At 46.0% G+C, this 18,702-nt stretch overlaps 1 protein-coding gene across 1 annotated transcript; it reads left to right on the forward strand.

Moving 5' to 3' along the window:
* The first annotated feature begins 9,108 nt into the window (after positions 1-9,108).
* On the forward strand, positions 9,109-18,453 carry GM2A (ganglioside GM2 activator). The gene is made up of 4 exons (XM_079772724.1): positions 9,109-9,478; positions 14,852-15,013; positions 17,276-17,458; positions 17,809-18,453. Exons 1-4 carry the CDS (start codon positions 9,389-9,391, stop codon positions 17,986-17,988), a joined length of 615 nt encoding a protein of 204 aa, XP_079628850.1. The 5' UTR covers positions 9,109-9,388; the 3' UTR covers positions 17,989-18,453.
* The last annotated feature ends 249 nt before the right edge of the window (positions 18,454-18,702 follow it).

Raw genomic sequence — 18,702 nt, forward strand, 5'->3', positions numbered from 1 at the left:
TAAAGCTGTCCACAAATGACAAAAATTTAAAAGTGGCATGGTTATAGATTTGATAAAAACTTTGCTTTTCTATAAATATAACATTCCAAGACAACAACTTCTTGGTAAGTAATAATCCCTGTAAAATGACATAGAGAATAATATAAAATTTGTATACCTTTAGATTCAATTATAATTTCAACATATAAAGAATAATATGTAAGAGTTTAAAATGAGGCACATGGCTTATTGCAAGCAGTGTATTGAGCATTGAAAATAATACATAAACTCCCAATATGTGAAACGCAAATACCCAGAGTATCACTGGCAGACGCCCCCACAGGGAATCATGACTCTTGGCTTGCCAGTGTCCCTGACTGGACACATGCTACCCTCCTAAAGTTTCCTGTTTGAACTTGGCTCTGAGAATCTCTGCAAGTTTCTTTCTGAAGCAGAGTGCCTTAACAAGGCAGGTAACCTGTCCTTGCTCTTGATTGGAGCTCAGGCACACGGTCTTTCCCGATTGGCTAATTCAAAGGGAGGGGTTGGCCCTTGCTCTTTCAAGGGGAGCAGCAAGCCATGCGGCCAACATGGCGGCTGCCAAGTCAAAGTCCAAAATGGAGGCTGTCTAAACTATTCTTTGACAGAGATGATTTGTTTATTCTCACAACAAATAAGGAAAGAGCAAACCAAATCCCTAAAAGATAGACAGCCACAATTATATTTTCAGACAAACAGACAGAAATCTCACTAGCTGTTTCTGGAGGCTGAACCCTGAGAGGGAGAGCAAGAAGAGCCCCCAAGATTAATAAGAATTCTTGGCAGCTGCTGGGACGTTCTTGCAATCTCTCTCACGCCTTCAACCCCACCACACACAACTAGGCTTCCCCAAAGCGGAAGTTGCCTCTTCTTTCAACAAATTAAACAACAACAAAGAGACACAAAAACATCAACACTCTTATACAGGCGCGCAGAAAACACACTAAGAATTTACACCAGAGAATGTCTAGCATTAAAATTACCAAAGCAGTGTCTTTTGTCCCCGGTTCGGGAACTGCCTCTCTCTAGAATTTCAGTACATTCCCAAAGGACTATTCAAAAATGGCTGTAGACATTTGTTAACTTCAAAATAGTTCTGAAACAGTCTCTGAAAATCTTTTTTATTAATTTCCATCTTATTGGAAGAAAATTTTTTCTTAGAAGCTTCTAGTTTCCAAATCAAGATACGCTTCCCATATACTCATTCACTTTAATTTCAGAGCCGGCATTTTTTTTTTTTTTTCTCTGCATGCAAAATATTAACATAGGTACCCCAAACAAACTGCATTTTTTTTTCTTTCTTTTTTCTGGCCATTCCTCAGTTAATATTTTCTAGTTAAATTTTCTCATTTCTGTTAAGTACTTGCAAGTAAAGGCTTCTTATCAGGAGTGTTAAATGAGGGCTGGGGTCTTGGGAGCTTCTAGCCTTGGAGGCACAATTTCCCATGTTAAATTTTTTTATTTTTGGATATCTGTAGTCTGAGCAAACTTTAGATATGTTATGTAGTAGGTCAAATGTGGCCTCAGTTTCTCTCCCGGCTGTCTAAAACCACAAAAAAAGTTTTGGGGCCCGGGCAGACCAAACCTTATGGTGGCCCCCTAGAAAAGCCATTTAGCAGTTGTGTCGGAACTTCCAGATGGGGCTCCTGCATTTCTGACACTTCCACAAAATTCTTAGTCACCTAAGAACACCTCAGAATCGGACTATTCTTTAAAAATAAAGAAAATGTTGCCCCTTTATCTTCGGAGCTGAATGAGTTCAGCTCATTTATACGGCGAAAGTTACTTTTGCTCAGACTCTCAGCAATTCCAATTGAAAAGCCAAAATCAAAACCAGCCACCCATTTTTTTTTTTCTCCAGTCCCGCCTTAGCCTGGGTTCTGCCAACCCTTAACCTGGGGTTCTGTCAACCCTGGTTCCACCTCGAGGATTTTAAAACACAGCTCAAATAAAGTCAGACCCTCTACCAAAGCGAGGGAAGGTCCTGGATCCAAGAGACGACTCACCCACGTTCCCCCAATGGGCGGAGAACCGGTGGGCTCAAGGGGCCCTTTGCTGGATCCTAGCTCCAAGTCCAAGTCCAAGGGATGATCCTGGGTGAGTTTTCTTTGGAATCCTGCCACGACTACGCCAAGTAATGTTAACGAAAAAACCATTGAAACCTGTAAAGAATTTTAGTGAGTTTATTTGAGCCAAACTGTCGACATATGCCGGGAAGCAGAACCTCAACGAATTGAGATTATGCTCCGAAGAATGGTGGGTTACATCTGTATTTATACATTGCCATCAAAGGAGGGACATAGGTGGGCTACATGAAATTCATTGGATAAAGTCAAACGGTGGGAAACCCCTGGGATTGGACAAAAAGTAAAATGATGGACACATACTTAGGTGGGTACAGGAACAATTAACAGGATAATGAAGGAATTTGAGGCATCTGTCCTGGCGCCTACCACATTTGGTTGTGCCCCAGGGGCTCCAGCAAAAGAAGGAAGTTACAAGTTACCCAGACATCTCACAGATATGTTATCTTAGAGGCGAAAAGGCAAATGGGCTCAGGAAAGAAGATCTAAGTTGATCTTTGCCAGGGAAGGTATCAGCTTAGGAATGACTGCCCACTATAACCTGTTTGTACTTAAATATTTAATTTTCAAACCATCGTTTGTGGTTATTCCAGGTCTCTGAGTTTGCAAGACTGCCACGCAGGCCTCCCCTGAGCTTGTCAGGTTAGCATGTGGCTCCTTTCGTCCACATGGCCAAGGCCCCTAATTTAAATTATTTAAAGGAGAGGTAGAAGGCTTATGTGAGCCTGCAGGGTTTTAATTGCTTTCAGCTCAAATAATCCTCATGCCAAAGTAGCACAAAGTAGGGGAGGCCTGTTCTGAACCCCTTGAAGGGTGATGGGATGTAGACATGAGAACCTGGGAACAACTGAGGCCTTGTTCTTCCTGCTGTTTCACCAGACACCTTCCTTGGGAGAAAACAGTGACTCCATAGCTGTCCCTCACCAGCCACTCAGGGCTGGAAGAAGTGGGTCTAGTTCAGACCCTTGCTTCTCTGTGGTCCTCAGACCCGCAGCATTGGCCTCATAGGCAGCTTGTTACAAATACAAATGATTGAGCTCCAGCCTCACCTACTGAGTCATAATCTGCACTTTAAACGGGGATCCCAGGTGGTTTGCATGCATTAGATAAAAACTGCTTTAGACCAGTCATTCTCCTGTAGGCTGCACCTTGGAATCCCCTGGGGGACTTTTAAAAATGCTGATGCCCTGACCCACCTAGGGGTGTAGCCTGGGCTTGGACTCAGGTTATTTGTTTAAAGCCGTCCAGGTGATTCCAATGTGTAGCCAACACTGAGAATCAAAGCTCTAGGCAAAGGCTGTAATGAGATGAAAATATTTGGGAATTAAAGTGATGCAAACTTGTATAGGGCCCACCCAGATGGAGGCTGGTCGGGGAGGCTGCTCTTGAGGCACCTTCCCCAGCCCTGTTTGTCTTGCCAGACCAGTACAGCTCTGCTCCCCAGGGCATTTCCAGGCCTCTCCAGGTGCTCTCAGGTTTCAGAAGAGCAAGGTGAGAAGGGAGTGGTGCTCCTGTTAGCGCTGCAATCATGCCCTGGGATGTGGCCCTGAGCAGGGAGACCAGAAACCTGGGTCCTCATCCTACCTCTGCTGGGTGGCTTTGGGCTCCAGTGTCTTGCTCTCTAATGTGGGCTAATCAGAGGGGATTGAAATCACGTCTAGTGTTCCTTCCACTTTATACATACACACACACTCTCAAAGTTGAAAGGGACTGCGTAGAGCCCTGGCCCGATACTCAATTGGTTTGAGTGTCTTCCTGATATGCCAAGTTTGTGGGTTTGATCCCCCGTCAGGGCACATACAAGAAGCAAACAGTGAATGCCTAAATAAGTGGAACAACAAATCAATGTTTTTCTCTATCTCTCTCCCTTCCTCTCTCTAAAACCAATCAATAAATGTTAAAAATAAAAACAAACAAACAAAAGAAAGGGACCTCAGATCTCATCTAGTTTGACCTTATCTTCCCACAAATGAGAAAACTGAGGACCAGAGAGGTTAAAGGCATTGTCTAACGTCAGAAATATCACTACCATTTAAAGAAAAAATGGGGCTTTGTTAAAGAACAAAATTCAACCGAGTAAGTTTGAAGGTCTAATTGGCTTTATTAAGTGATTCATGAATATGGCAGCATCCTATTTAGCAACTAGAAGAGTGCTTCTGAAGGGTTGTACAGAATGGAAGGTTTTTATAGGCAGAAAGCGAGTGGGACTAGGAAGTTAAAAGAGTAGATTATTTCAGGCAAGGATACCTTTCTTTGGGAGAAGGCGGGGGGGGGGGGGTGCGGAGGGGAGGAGAGGGGGGGAGTTGGAAAGGGAGGCCGAGGTCTTGTCAGGCAGATTACTTCACTAGTATTGAGCAGGAAATTCCAGATCATTAAAATTTCACTTTTGAGAGAGACTGAAACCACAATTAGGTTAGTTATTAAGTTTTGGCTTGGTGATGTGGCTGAGCAAAAGTGACTCCATTTGGCCATTGTTTCTTTTTTGGTAACACCTTCAATGGAAAACTATTCATTTTCTAGAGCATACTCTTCTACATGCCTAGTTCGGATTCTGTGATGAGCTCTATCTATGCCTTTCATTGCCTCTGAAGTTGCAGATAATTCATAAGAATGGAAAGTAATCTTTGCCTTCTCTAATTGTATGTTCATTTTATATCAATAGGAGTTATGATTTTGCCTTCTGTTAAAGAGAAAACCACAGACCCAAAATGGCATCACTTATGCTAAAGACCATGATACCAAATCTAGATTTAGTACCTGACCTAATCATTGTTTCAACCTTTCCTAGAAATATAATCTTAAAATGTCAGTCTGGAACCAGTAAAGTAACCTGTCACATGGGCCCTCTCCACCCATAGAAAGAAGAGGCAATCTGCCTAAAACCCCTGGCCGTTCACTTGCCCCCAGAAGATGTCTTGGTCTGAAAAATAATCCTTTCCTTTTGTAAAGGGTTCCTTGCCTGACCCTTTTCCCTATAAAAACCTGTCATTTTGTACAACTCCACAGCGTCCTTCCAGTTGCTAGATGGGATGCTGTCCAATTCATGAATTGCTTAATAAAGCCATTAGATCTTTAACTTTACTCCGTTGAATTTTGTATTTTAACACTCTCTTTTGAAAATTGCTCTATAATAAAAAGAATAGCCAAGATTTAAGAGTCTTACTAGGGTGTTCTATGGATCAAGCTAGCTGGGCAGAATATGCAAGATTTAAAACCAGATGTCCAGGCTATATTTGGGTTGAAATCCCACCGAGACCAGTTAGTAACCAAGTGTTCTTATGTCTACACCATCAGCTTTGAAGGGGTTCAGAACAGGGCTCCCCAAGATGTGCCACTTTGCATGTGAATTCTTTTGAAGGCAATGAAAACCCTAGGGCTCATGAGAAAATTCCACTTTTCCCCTAAAAAATTTAAATTTGGGGCCTTGTCCAAAATAAGAATTATCGCCAGAAATAACCTTTTATGACCTATCTATAGGACACCTAATTACTGAATATCTGCTCTTCGCATCCTGTGAATGACCTTCCTCCCCTCAGAAGACTCAGGTGCCTGACCTATCCTTAGCTCAGGATGTCATATTTTCCTCATATTCCTTTTCTGTCTCAGAACCTCTCATGTATGTGGGGTCTCAGACTCTCTCATGGATTGGGGGAGGGTTCCCATACATAGGTTTGTGTAGAGAGTGCCTGGGAAGGCGCATGAGCTGATTGTCAGCTGAGTCCAGTGGTGTTGGCAGAGCCATGTCCTGGAAACATACCTTGCCAGAGGCAGGTATGTTGTCAGCCTGACCTTTAGCTCAGGTGCCAGGGAGTGGGTTTAATTATCTAAGTTCAGCCAGGTGCCAGGAACGGGCGCAATTATCTGGCTCAGCCAGGAGTGACAATTACAAAGAAGCCACAAGAATGAAGAATTGCAGCTTGATCTTTAACCATGACTTCACATAATTTCCTTTGTCTTAAACTCTAGTAAAACTTCCTGGTATCATGCTGTATATAATAAACGTGCTGTACCAGCTCTGGGTCACTGTCTCTCCATCTGAGGGCAGCGTCCCACCTGGTCCAAGCTTTCCCTACTGTTTCTGTGTCTGTCTCTTTCTTTTTCTCAATCCCCCGTCACCCCTACTCAGGACTTGTCTGCTCTCTAGCTGTGCTGGTCACGGCTCAAGAGAGAAAAACTTATAGGTTTGTAATTAAATTCGTTCATTTTCTCTTGCTAATCCATCTCATGTGTATTTGATCATTAGACCAGCCAAGAGAACCTAGGAAGTAGAGGAAAGTTCCTTCTCCACAGTTGTTTGTCTGTGACTGCTACATCGGACCTACTTGTCTGATTCATATGCATTTGAGGTGATAATCACTCCTCATTACATTCAAGGCACTCACCACACCAGCCTTTAGATACATGCCCTGTCCCCACAATTTTCACCCCTACCCCACACAGGCATGGCTGCTAGGTCATTCTGGGCCATGTCATTCCAGGACCCAGACCCCATTAGTCCTCCAGGAAACACATGATGATGAACATTAGAGTGACAACAATTTCCACATTTCCAACCCATCACTCCTAAAATGTGGGTTCTTTAAAGACAAGAGCCTTGTTTTAATAATAGTCATTTTTACATATGTGTGCACCTATTGAATGCCAGGTGGATGTCAACTGTGGCTGTACATTTTAATCCCCTGGGATTAAAAACAAAACAAAACAAAATAAAACCAATGCTGTGTCCCACCTCCAGAGATTTAGATGTAACTGGTCTGGAGGGTAAACTGAGCATTGGGATTTTTAAAAGCTCGCCAGAGGACTGCAGGGTGCAGCCCTGGCTGGGAACAGGGGCCTGATGGGCTTGACCATGTTTAAATTTCACATTGGCTCTTACCCCTAATGTTTCTCATTTCTCCCAAGGATGGCCAGAATCCACCTCCTCAGAGGATTCTTATGGGATGCAAGAAAGAAACCCACTGCACTTTGAAGTAATTTAATCTGATTTCTTGTCTTCTGGTATTATTCCTCTTAGATAATATCTTGTTTATTTCTTTACTTGCTGATTGCTCTTCTTCAATGGACCCTAGTGGGAGTAGGAACAAGGTCTTTATCTGGTTCAACTGTTGGATCTATAAATATTTGTTGAATGAGCTTAATACTGAAAGGTAGTCTTATTATTATTTATTATTATTATTATTATTATTATTATTATTATTATTATTGTTTTAATCTTTGAACAAGCCACTGTTCACTCTCCCTTCCACCATGGAAATGGCGGTTATGGCATTGGTTTTCAGTCACTGTCTGTAGACTCCCAGAATCTCCCCAAAAACCCTTCAGATGGGCATGTCAATACTCTAATCTCCAAGGAATGCACTCACTCTTTGAAAGATCATCCAAGGTTGCTTGGGCAGTAAAAGAAGTGTTAACCACTTACTGCCCAAGATAATTGACTTCTTGTGTGAAGGAGTGTGCCTGAGGCTGAGAGAGTGGAGTATTTAGGAGTCAGGAGGAAGTGGGTAATGGGGTGGAGAGGCCTTGGCAGGTGCAAAGATGGAGAAAGGATGATGCTGGAAAGGAGGCTGGCAGTCCCTTCCTCTTTCCCAATGAGGCCCCAATGATACCAGCGTTGGCATTCAGTTCCCCCACCCACCACCCACACATTCACCAAGGAGCACAGACACATGGACATCTCTCATAGTACTGTGGGATCAGCCTCCGGGGAAGTGAGTTCTAATTTCACTTCTGCTGTGTGACTTGGGCAAGTCCTCTTCTTCATGGGGCCTCAAATTGCACTTGTGTATAATGAGGAGGTTGTGCTGGATCAGAGAATGAAGGATTTGTCAGATTGGGAGAAAGATGTGCAATTTAAAAAGCATTTTAAGACCCAGACGGTGTTGCTCAGTGGTTGAGTGTCAACCCATGAACTAAGAGGTCCCTGGTTCTATTCCCGGTTGGGGCACATGACCCAGTTGCTGGCTCGATCCCCGTTCCAGGGCTTGCAGGAGATGTCTCTCTCTCATTGATGTTTCTATCTCTCTATTCCTCTCCCTTCCTCTCTCTCTTAAGTCAATAAAAATATATTTAAACAGCCCTGACTGGTTTGGCTCAGAGTGTCGGCCTGCGGACTCAAGGGTCCCAGGTTCGATTCCAGTCAAGAGTATGTACCTTGGTTGCGGGCACATACCCAGTGGGGAGGGTGCAGGAGGCAGCTGATCAACGTTTCTCTCTCATCGATGTTTCTAACTTCTGTCCCTCTCCCTTCCTCTCTGTAAAAAATCAATAAAATATATTTAGTATATATATATATATATATATATATATATATATATATATATATAAACAAAAGCATATTAAAAGATCAGGTAAAGTCTGGATCTTAGTTAACAATAACGTACTAATGCCAGTTTCGTAGTCTTTATAAAAATACTCCATCTTTTTTTTTTCTTTTCTTCTTACAGCCATATTCAGGGACCTTAATGACTTCAATGTCTTTAAGGCTCGTAACATGGCTTTACTATTGCCAGCTTTCTCTAAATTTCTGCAGAACACATTCAGGTAAGCAGACTTATTGGCTGGCTTAAAATACTCCATCTTATTGTTAACAATGGGGGAAACAGAGAGAGCTCGGAACTATTTTTTGCGATTTTTCTGTAAATCTAAAATTAATCCCAAAATTAAAAAAAAATGTTTAAAAAGATGATTGGGTAAGTTTCAAATTCTATTCATAATTTATTTTTTCAACTAAGATTGTCTATTATGTGTCAGGCACTGGGTACACACATCAGTAACTAAAAGTCATAGTCTCATCCCTTGTGGGGTTTACAATCTAGTTAACACCCCTATTGCTTCTTTAAAAAGCAAACCTCACCTACAAAATGTAGTAGCTTAACAAAATCTTGTCTGATGAAAAACAAATGTCCTTCCTGCGCAGATCCGCACAGCGTCAGTGCAGACACCACAGCCCCGCCCCTCCCTCGCGCTTCGGCCCCGCCCCACCCCGCACTCAGCCCCGCCCCTTTCCTCTTCCGACTGCGCCTTCGCCCCTCGGAACGCGGGGCTTGACGCCCACGCCGCTGAAAGGGGCGCAAGGAGGAACCTCTGAGGTGCATATTGGGGAAAGATCTGCTTCTCCTCAAGGCCTTGAAATCCCAGATCCCGACGGGTTGGGGCGCTTCTGGAAATCGCCGCGCTTCGCTTTGCATAACAATACAAGCTTTGCACAACCAACGCCGACTGGCATTTAAAGGCGTCGCCGCGGCCCCAGACCTCGCAGTTACCTTCCCGGGAGCCCACCTTTTGCAATGATGTCCCTGATTCGGGCTCCGCTCCTGATCTCCCTGGGCTTGCTTCTCGCTGGCCACGAGGCCCTTGCAAAGGTTCCAATGAAACAGGTGAGTGCTGCTCTTCTGGGAGGCTGTTTCCATTATCCTGGCCCAACGGGTTGGGATGGAAGATGGGGTAAGCTATTCCGTCTCTGGAATTCCTTCTCTGCAGCAGAGCCGCCCAAAGTCACTAACTGTGGAACTTTGAGTGGGTCCTTTTCTTTCCAAGGGTTTGTTTCCCTGTGTGGGAGATGAAACAGCTCTCCTCTACCCTTCTAGGTTCTGTCTGCTGGTCTAATACTCAAATTGACATGAGGCAGATGAACAAGAGAAAATAAGCAAATTTAGTTACATACTTATGTATGCGGGAAACATGCCAAAGTGGCGCATCCTGGGGAGCCCTGTACCCGCCTGTACAGTGAGGGAGGTCTGTACGGCCTTGCTCAGCTCCAGACGTCTTCCTAAGTAAAGTTTAGGCTCATTCACTTCTGTACTCTCCTGCCCTCTTTCCAACCGTCTGAGTAAAAATGTGCAGAACTGGAAGACTAAGGTACTGTTCCTTAGTCCCGGCCCTGTTTACCTGCCCACCTTTTCCCCATGTGGCTGGCTGGGTGGTTGGAGAGGCCCTCCAAGCCAGAAGGTCCAGCCTTGTTCCTCTGGTGACAAAGATCCAGCCCTGCTCTGGTTGTGAGCCATGGAGAGGCTCTGACCTCCAAGCTTGCTCTTTCCTTCTTACTCGCCCCAAGCTCCAGACCCTGGGGAAAGGGAAGTTCTGTCATTCTGAGACCTACCGAGGCCTAGTTTCATGGCCTCTTTGCTGCCTAGCTGCAGGCAAGATACTATCTCTGGCAGCAAAGAGAAAGGCCCAGCCTAGATCCCCTCTTTCCACCCACCTTGGAAATACTTGTCTGAGAGCGAGAAACCATGTGGTATAGGGCAGTGGTCGGCAAACTCATTAGTCAACAGAGCCAAATATCAACAGTACGACGATTGAAGTTTCTTTTGAGAGCCAAATTTTTTAAACTTAAACTTCTTCTAACGCCACTTGTTCAAAACAGACTCGCCCAGGCCCTGGTATTTTGTGGAAGAGCCACACTCAAGGGGCCAAAGAGCCACACGTGGCTCGCGAGCCGCAGTTTGCTGACCAGGGTTATAGGGGAAAGTGGGATAGGACTGAGAGCTGGGAGGCTTGGCTATTGATCCTATCTTTGTCTCTAATCCATGGGCATGGCCTTTGGGCTCCTTGAGCCTTAGTCTCTTCATCTGTTAAATGGGCATGATGTGCCACCCTGCCTTTCTTATGAATTGTGGGTTGAAGGAATTGCTCTAATACAGTGATTTTCAACCATTTTCATCTCATGGCACACAAACTAATTACTAAAATTCTGCGGCTCACCAAAATATATATTTTTTGCTGATCCGACAAAAAAAATAGGTTTAATTTTGATTCATTCACACCAGATGGCTAATGTTGTATTGACTGTTGTCATTGTTTTTTATATTTTTATTGATTTCAGAGAGGAAGGGAGAGGGAGAGAGATAGAACCATCAATGATGAGAGAGAATCACTGATTGGCTGCCTCCTGCACGTCCCCCATTGGGGATCGAGCCCACAACCCAGGCATGTGCCCTGACTGGGAATCGAATCTGGTTTATAGGTCAACATGCAACCATTGAGCCATACCAGCCGTGCTGTTGTCATTTTTTAATTTGACAATCTAAGGGAAAAGAGGTCAGTGCCCCTGACTAAACCGTCAGGTATTGCACGTTTTAAAAATTCTTGCGACATACCAGTTTGCCTCTTGCGGCACACCGGTTGAAAATTGCTGCTCTAAAATCTTACAGGGATATAAGCCATTGGACTCAGCCTCACCCTGGCACAGGGGCAAGGAGTCTGTTTTGCCTATTGAGTAAAGGAGCTAGGATCTTCCAGAGGATTCAGTTTGTCCACGAACGTAGCTTGATCATGTTTCTCTTGGCTCCAGGTCTGACCGCTATGAGGTGGAGTTCGGCTAAGGCTCGAGCTTGCCTAAGTCCCCATTCTATATGTCTTGGCTATGGATGCCATTCCAGAAAGTCTTAGATTGGCAATTTTGGAGAGGCCTTGAGACATCATAAAGTTCACTTACCTCACTCAGGCCCATAGAGAAACGTAGGGGACTCACCTAAGATTACACAGCAAGTGGCACTTTTGATCCTTATATGCCATCATCAAGCACTTCTCTGGCTCATGTGATTCAACGCCCTGACCCTGAGCTCTCAGGCCAGATGAAGGCTGTTGGGTAGTGTTTGGGCATCCATAATATGTTAAGCCATGCGCTTCCCCCCCCCTAATAACCTTTTTGGGGGAAGTAATTTCAGAGCTGCAGAGAAGTTGCACAGACAGAACAGAGATCCCACATGCTCCTTACTCAGATTCCCTGAGTGTTAACATCTTACTGACCGTGGTCCACTTGTCAAAACTGAGAAGCCAACATTGTTACTTGACGAAACACTAGGCTTTTTATTTGGATTTCACCAGCTTTTCCATGAATGGCCTCTCTGTGTTTCAGGATTCAGTCCAGATGCCACTTTGCATTTGTTATCACGTCTCCCCAGTCTCCTCTGCTCTGCAGTCCTTTTTCAGTCTAGTGTTTTCATGGGCTGGACAAATGTGAAGAGCTGTGATCTGTACTCTCAGTATATAAACGTCTCCTTTCTCAGGAGCCCTGCGAGAAGATATAAGTATGCCCATTGGGTAGGTGAGGAAATGGCCATGGTCTCAGCTAGTGAGAGTGGCTCGGATCTGATTTGAACCCATCTCTGATTTGTACCCACATTTCTTTGTACCCACATTTCTGCCTTCAGAGCTGTGCCTTTCCCCTCTGCCCTATGTTGCCCCACGTTGCCTCTTCCCGCGTGTTGGGATGGCAAATATCTGGTGCCGGGCCTGGCCCTTGGTGGGCATTGCTAATCCATCATACCTCCTTTTCTAGATGAGGCTGGCCTCAGCTGCAGAATTCATTGCCACGGAAGCCTCTCTAGTCAGGCATCTGGAAACCATCTTGTTCCGCCTCTCTGAGGGCCTGGGGGAAGGGTCACTTAGGAGAGGGAAGGGGTTTTTCAACTCCAGCAGGTTTCTCTGACCACTTCCTCCAGCCTGGGATCAGTCCTCAGTGTCAATCGGGCTGCCTACGAAACTGTGAAAGTAGTTCCAGAAAACGGCTAGTCCTCCTCCAGCTCAACTCTTAATCCCAGGCTCCCTTTCATTTGACGGTGGCCTCCTAACTGGTCTCCCCCTTCCACCTTGTCCCTCTCTACGCTGTTCTCAACCATACACTAGAGCATGGCATTCTCTTGCAATGGGGTCCATTGCACTTACAGAAAATCCAGTCACCCGATTATGACCTGCGAAGGCCTGTGGGAAATGACCCTGCCACCCCTTCGACCTCCTCTGTGTCCTTGTCCAGGGCACCTAGCCCCCTGGCTTTCTTGTAGTGCCAGAGCAGCTAAGGTGCTTCCTACCACACCGTCTTCACACATGTGCCCTCTGCCTGGACATATTTCCTCTCTACTTACCCGGTGGACTCCTCATCCTGCAGGAGTCCAGCTTAAGGAGTAAGTCCTTGGTTACTCTCCACCTTACCTTTTGTTTCCCTATGGCACTCAGAAATCTTAGTGAGTATTATGTACATTAGACTAAGCTCCTTAAGACAGGGCAGGGACATTTCTAATTGTTTACCACTATTAACACAGCATGCTGATCGTTGCTCCATACATATTTGTGGAACAAATGCTGAAGGATGCATTTATTGGTTCCTACCCTGTGTAAGGGGCTGTGGGGAATACAGGGATGAATCAGACCCTGTCCTGCCTTTCTTAGTCATGGCACAGTGTTTCCTTCCCAGAAGCTCAAGTAAAAGGGTTTATTCCAGGTATATAAGGAATCTCATGGAACTAGAGGCAAGAAGTGGAGGCCGGGATGGCTGATGGGTGTCATTTAATGAGCCAGCTCATGCTTTGGGCCTGGCATTGTGTAATGAGCATTACATACATGCTCTCACCCTTGCCACAGTCCTGAGAGGAAAATATAAATGCCCCACTTAAAAGATGTATAAATTGGGGCTCCAAAGAGGAAACTGGCTTATACAACCAAATGATATGGTGGCTGAGCTATGATTTCCACCCACGTCTGTTGACCAAAGCCTTGATTTACCCCACATCTCACTCTAAAGCCATGCCCTTCACTGCCTGTTTAGATAAGGGTGGCAAGGGGGTAGGTGACTCTGTCTGTTCCCTTTTCCACAAACCTTCAGTTCTTGTTCCTTTGTCTTAGTCATGGGTCTCGGAGTTCTGGCCCCATCCCAAAGCTATGACCCAATAACGATGCAAAGCCCAAAGTCCTCAGAGTGACTTTGCCTCCATCTCAATTCCCACATCAGAGGCAGAGAAAATCCGTCACCAGATTGGGTTCAGTGTTCTTTTTTGGCCCAGTCGGCTGTAGGTGTGTGGATGGTGGGGATCAGCTTGGGACTGGCAGGTTTTCCTTTTAAGTTGGGATGTGTGTGGCAGGCATAGTGTACATTTCTCAGAGGGGGCTGGGAAAGTGGATGGGCAGAATCTGCATGGTGTAGGAAGTTTGAAAGATCAGAGACAAGCAGGGTTCCTGGGAGTAGGGAGTCAGTGGTCCTGTGTAGTTGGACAAGATAGTGGAATCAGGAGACCTCTGGGGGATGTGAAGGAAGAAGAGAAGTGGCTCTGCAGAGGGGAGGAGGGTGACTCAGATGGGGACAGGGCATGAGCAATGGGAAGGCAGTAAGAAAGCACTGGTTAGGACTGGGGAACTTAATTCATTCAATGGGATTATCAACAAGTGGCTCACTGGGGATCTTTTCCTGTGTGTCCTATTCCCTTCCTGGGTTAACTGCATACCCCTTGGAGGGCGGGGTGTTGGATGTTTTGTTTCCCATTGTGTTTTGTATTTACTGTTGTCCCTGGCCCTTGACTGGGGTGGGGGACTGCCGGGTGTGTACTGGGAATCAAGTCCTGGGCACGGGCTGCAAAGGGAAATCCTCCAGGAGCTTCCCTCTAAGGAAATCCCAAGACGGGCTAGAGAGGAGTGGGGGGCAGGGAGGTGGGAGATCATTTATTGGGGCTGACATCAGATTCCTTCCAATCATACCTTCCAAACAGAACAGGAAGATATAGTTAGTTCTCCTGTTTGAGCATCCGTAACACTGAGTTTCAGTTCCTCCTCTAGCATTAACCAGTTCAAGGTCGGGTATACTGTGCTTTATTTGATAGTTTAGCACGCTTTCGGGAAATTGTGTCTTTTGAGTCTTTGACTTCAGTCCTACCTCTCCCAGGGTCACACCCTCAGTGGCCTGCTCTGTTGATTTTTCTGACCTGTGAGCGTTCCTTTTGTCAACTTTTCTCTTTTCTTGCTGCCATGATTGTCCCTAGGCATTCCGGATCAGTAGCTTTTCCTGGGAGAACTGTGACGGTGGGAAGGACCCTGTGCTGATCAAAAGCCTAAATGTGGAACCTAACCCCATTGTAGAGCCTGGCAATGTGACTGTGAGTGCCGAGACCCACACAAGTGTCCCCCTCAGTTCTCCTCTGAAGGTGAGTGGTGGTGGGAGGGGGGGATCGGTCAGGAGCTGGAGGGAAGGTGCCCTGGGCCAGCTGACAGGGCACTGGGGGCCTTATGCTCAGGGAACTGAATACCTGGAGGCCTGGCATCCCAGAACAGCAAAGGAGGCATTGGTTTGTAGACTCGTGCTCAGGTTCGTAGACTCTCAGTACCATGATGTTTGAGATTGGAAGGAATCTGCTGTCAGCCCCAACAGCTTCCCACTGAGGGCACGGATGGCTCATTTCCTCACACCTGGCAGGGAGTGCTCCGGCCTCCCGGACAGGATGGCACAGTATGCACTGTGGTCCAACAGCTCTGGTTGGGCAATTTGGTTTTTGGTAATGGTGTCATTATCTTCTCTCTATATAAAAAGCCAGCGACCAGAACGCCATAGCAACGGGAACAACCAGACCAGTTGCGATGATGCCTACTGTGGCCAGTGAACTGGCCCGATCCAAGGATGGGGCTGGCCAGCCAACCTCCTGCAGCCCCTCCCACCCAGCCAGTCCCACCCCCCCCAATCGGCCTGCAGCCCCTCCCCCTGGCTGGCCCCGCCCCTGATTGCCCCCCCTACCCCAATAAGGGGTAGGACTGGCCAGCCATCTCCTGCAGCCCCTCCCCTTACCCGGCTCCACCCCAAATCATCCCTCCCACCCCATCAGGGGCAGGGCCGGCCAGCCAACCACCTGCAGCCTCTCCCCCAGCTGGCCCTGCCCCCAATGGACCCCCACCACCCTGATCAGCCTGCAGCCATTCCCCAAGCCAGCTCTACCCCCCCCCCCATGGTACCCCCCCCCCACCAATTGGGGGTGTGACTGGCCGGCCAACTTCCCACAGCCCCTCTCACAGCCACTGATCCCTGTTCAGCCCCCCCCCACCCAATTTGGGGGTGGGGCCTGCTGGCCCACTGACCACAGCCCCTCCCCATGGCCGGCCCCACCCCCAATCGGCCCCCCCAATCAGGGGTGGGGCCCGCTGGCCAATCACCTGTGGCCCCTACCCCTAGCTGGCCTGGCCCTGATCAGGCCCCGATTAGTGCCGGCCTGGCTGGACCCCACCTGTGCACGAATTTGTGCACTGGGCTTCTAGTTAACTATAAAACAAACACGTCAATTAGCAAGAGATATGTAGTCAACTTTAGAAAACACAAATGGTCAAAATGGGGGGGGTAAACAAAATCATCTGAAATTTCTCTACCTCATGATAAGAGGTAAGCACTTTTAACATTTTGGAATATTCCCCCATATAATCACATATAACATACATATTAATTTCAATGGATATATATGAAAATAACCAGTGCTCCTTATAAATGTCCTCTTATAATCTATCTCCTCACAAGATAGGCATTGTTAGCTACTTACATATCCTGTCAGAATTTTTTTCTGCATTTGTAAATATATGTATCTTTATACTGTGAGATTATATGACATGCGTTATTATTACTTTTCACATCATACTATTATTTTCCATACCTCTTTCTGTGGCATTTGGCATAGATCTACCAAAACATTTTTAATGGCAGAAATATACTGTTGTAGATCTGTCATAGTTTACTTAAATCTAATGTTGGATATTTAGTTTGTTTCCAGGGTAGTTTTTATTTTTAGTTTTTGCTATTATAAAGAGCTTTGCAGAAATTATTCTTGAAATGCACCTTTTCCTACATTTCTGATCATCTAGACACAGACTTTTTAGGTCTCTTGATATCTGTTGCCAATGTGCCTCTAAGTGTTTCAACCTGTTTGTCCTCTAACCGGCAACAGCAGATTTGGCTTTCCTCACACATTTGTTGACACTGAGCATTTTGTAAAAATTCTTTCCAGTCCTGTATGTCATCCCCTCTGAGGTTAAAGTTCCTTTCATAAGTTTATTTGCCTTTTGTAGTTACTTTGAGAAAGTCTAGGAAGCAATGCTACAGTTAGCCAATTAGCAGTTGGATGACAAATGCATTTCAACTCAAGTATCAGCTTCAACCAATGGGTATGGGTGGTGACTACCTAAAGAATGCTAAGACTGTGTGGTTCAGTGAAGGGGGAAAGTCACATTTGATTATTCATGTCTGTCATGGGCACAGGAAAGGATAATATTGGGGCGCGTGCCGCAATTTGTCATTTCTGGATCAGAATGTCTCCAAAGATCCCAAGCAATTAAAAACCGTGTGATTGAAATGAAATGCTGACCTTTTAAAGAGGCAGAGGAACTAGTATGTTTGCCTTGAAACTGACACTTTTTCAAAATCTTTTCACCAGGTGGACTTAACTGTGCAGAAGGAAATGGCTGGCTTCTGGGTCAAAGTCCCATGTGTGGAACAAATCGGTAGCTGTACCTATGAAGACATCTGTAACGTATTTGACATTTTCCTTCCCCCTGGAGAGCCCTGTCCAGAGCCCCTGCACACCTATGGGCTTCCCTGCCACTGTCCCTTCAAAGAAGTGAGTACTCAGGGAGGGAGAGCATTATCCCTGTGGCTGAAGTAAAGACATGGGGTTTAGAGAGAAGGATCCTTGCCTTCTTTCTCCGGCAGATCTGGATGTCTATGGGTGGATGTAAATTGGTGTGATCTATTCTGAGCTGCTTATCTCTTGGGAACCTCAGTTCACTCATCTATGAAACTCTGGTGTGACCTGCAGTGCTCTACGGTGCTATGGCAGTCTCCAGTCTTCTGTGGCTCTTAGGAGAATGGGAGGAGGGATGGTTCCTGGTTGCCACCTAGAGGTGGCTCCAGGAGAGAGTTCTATCCAGTAGGCTCCCACTGACCTGTGATCCTCTGGCATTTCCACAGGGCAAATACTCACTGCCCAAGAGTGTTATCAACATACCCCACCTGGACCTGCCCAGCTGGCTCAGTACCGGAAACTACCGAATCCAGAATATCCTAAGCAGCGGCAAGAAACATCTGGGCTGTTTCAAGATCGATGTCTCTCTAGAGGCCATTAATGTGGCACCAGCTGCAGCAGAATGAAGGCCTGTGAGGAAGGTGTCCCTCTTCCTCTGTCTTGCATTTGTCAAAGCCAAATTCTGATTTTCTGTCCCCCTTCAAGCCCCTTTCCCCAGTGATGCTACTACCCTCGCTGAAAGTCATTTTGTGCCACTTACATTTGAGGTGTGGGCAAGCAGCCCTAACCTAAGGTGGGGTGATCCTGGCAGTTCTTGATGGCTCAGGACATCTGCTGGGCTGGCCACTTCATTCTCCTCTTCACCCCTATGGCTTTCTCTCTAAGAGCTTAACTTATTTTCCAAGCAGTCAAGGAAGAGAATGAACATGTTTTGTTACCCCAAGTTCAGACTAACCCAGTCTTGCTCTCCTGAAGTACCTTGAATGATTTTTCTCATTAAAATTTTTTTTTATCACTAACTTAAAAGCAGAGTGAGAGTATTATCAGTTTTCATTTTACTCCAACCCCCTCGGACAATGAAGGGCCTGAACTAGTAGAGCTCAGTCCGTTCCTCCATTAACATCTGCGATTGGGGCACAATGTATCCTGGAGAGGCAGGGTGTGGGGTGAGGGTCTTCCTCTATGTATTTAAGATAGTTGACAACCTCAGGTGCCTGCAGGGCCAAGTACAAGACATAAATGAGTGACGAGGACCACAGGGAAGACACGTGCCTTCCCTTTTTCCTTTTTACAACAGCCCATATGCATTGATGTGAGGCAGCCGATGCCCAGTCTGGAGT

Source organism: Cnephaeus nilssonii (assembly GCF_951640355.1).
Source record: "Cnephaeus nilssonii genome assembly, chromosome: 5".
Lineage (NCBI taxonomy): Eukaryota > Metazoa > Chordata > Mammalia > Chiroptera > Vespertilionidae > Cnephaeus > Cnephaeus nilssonii.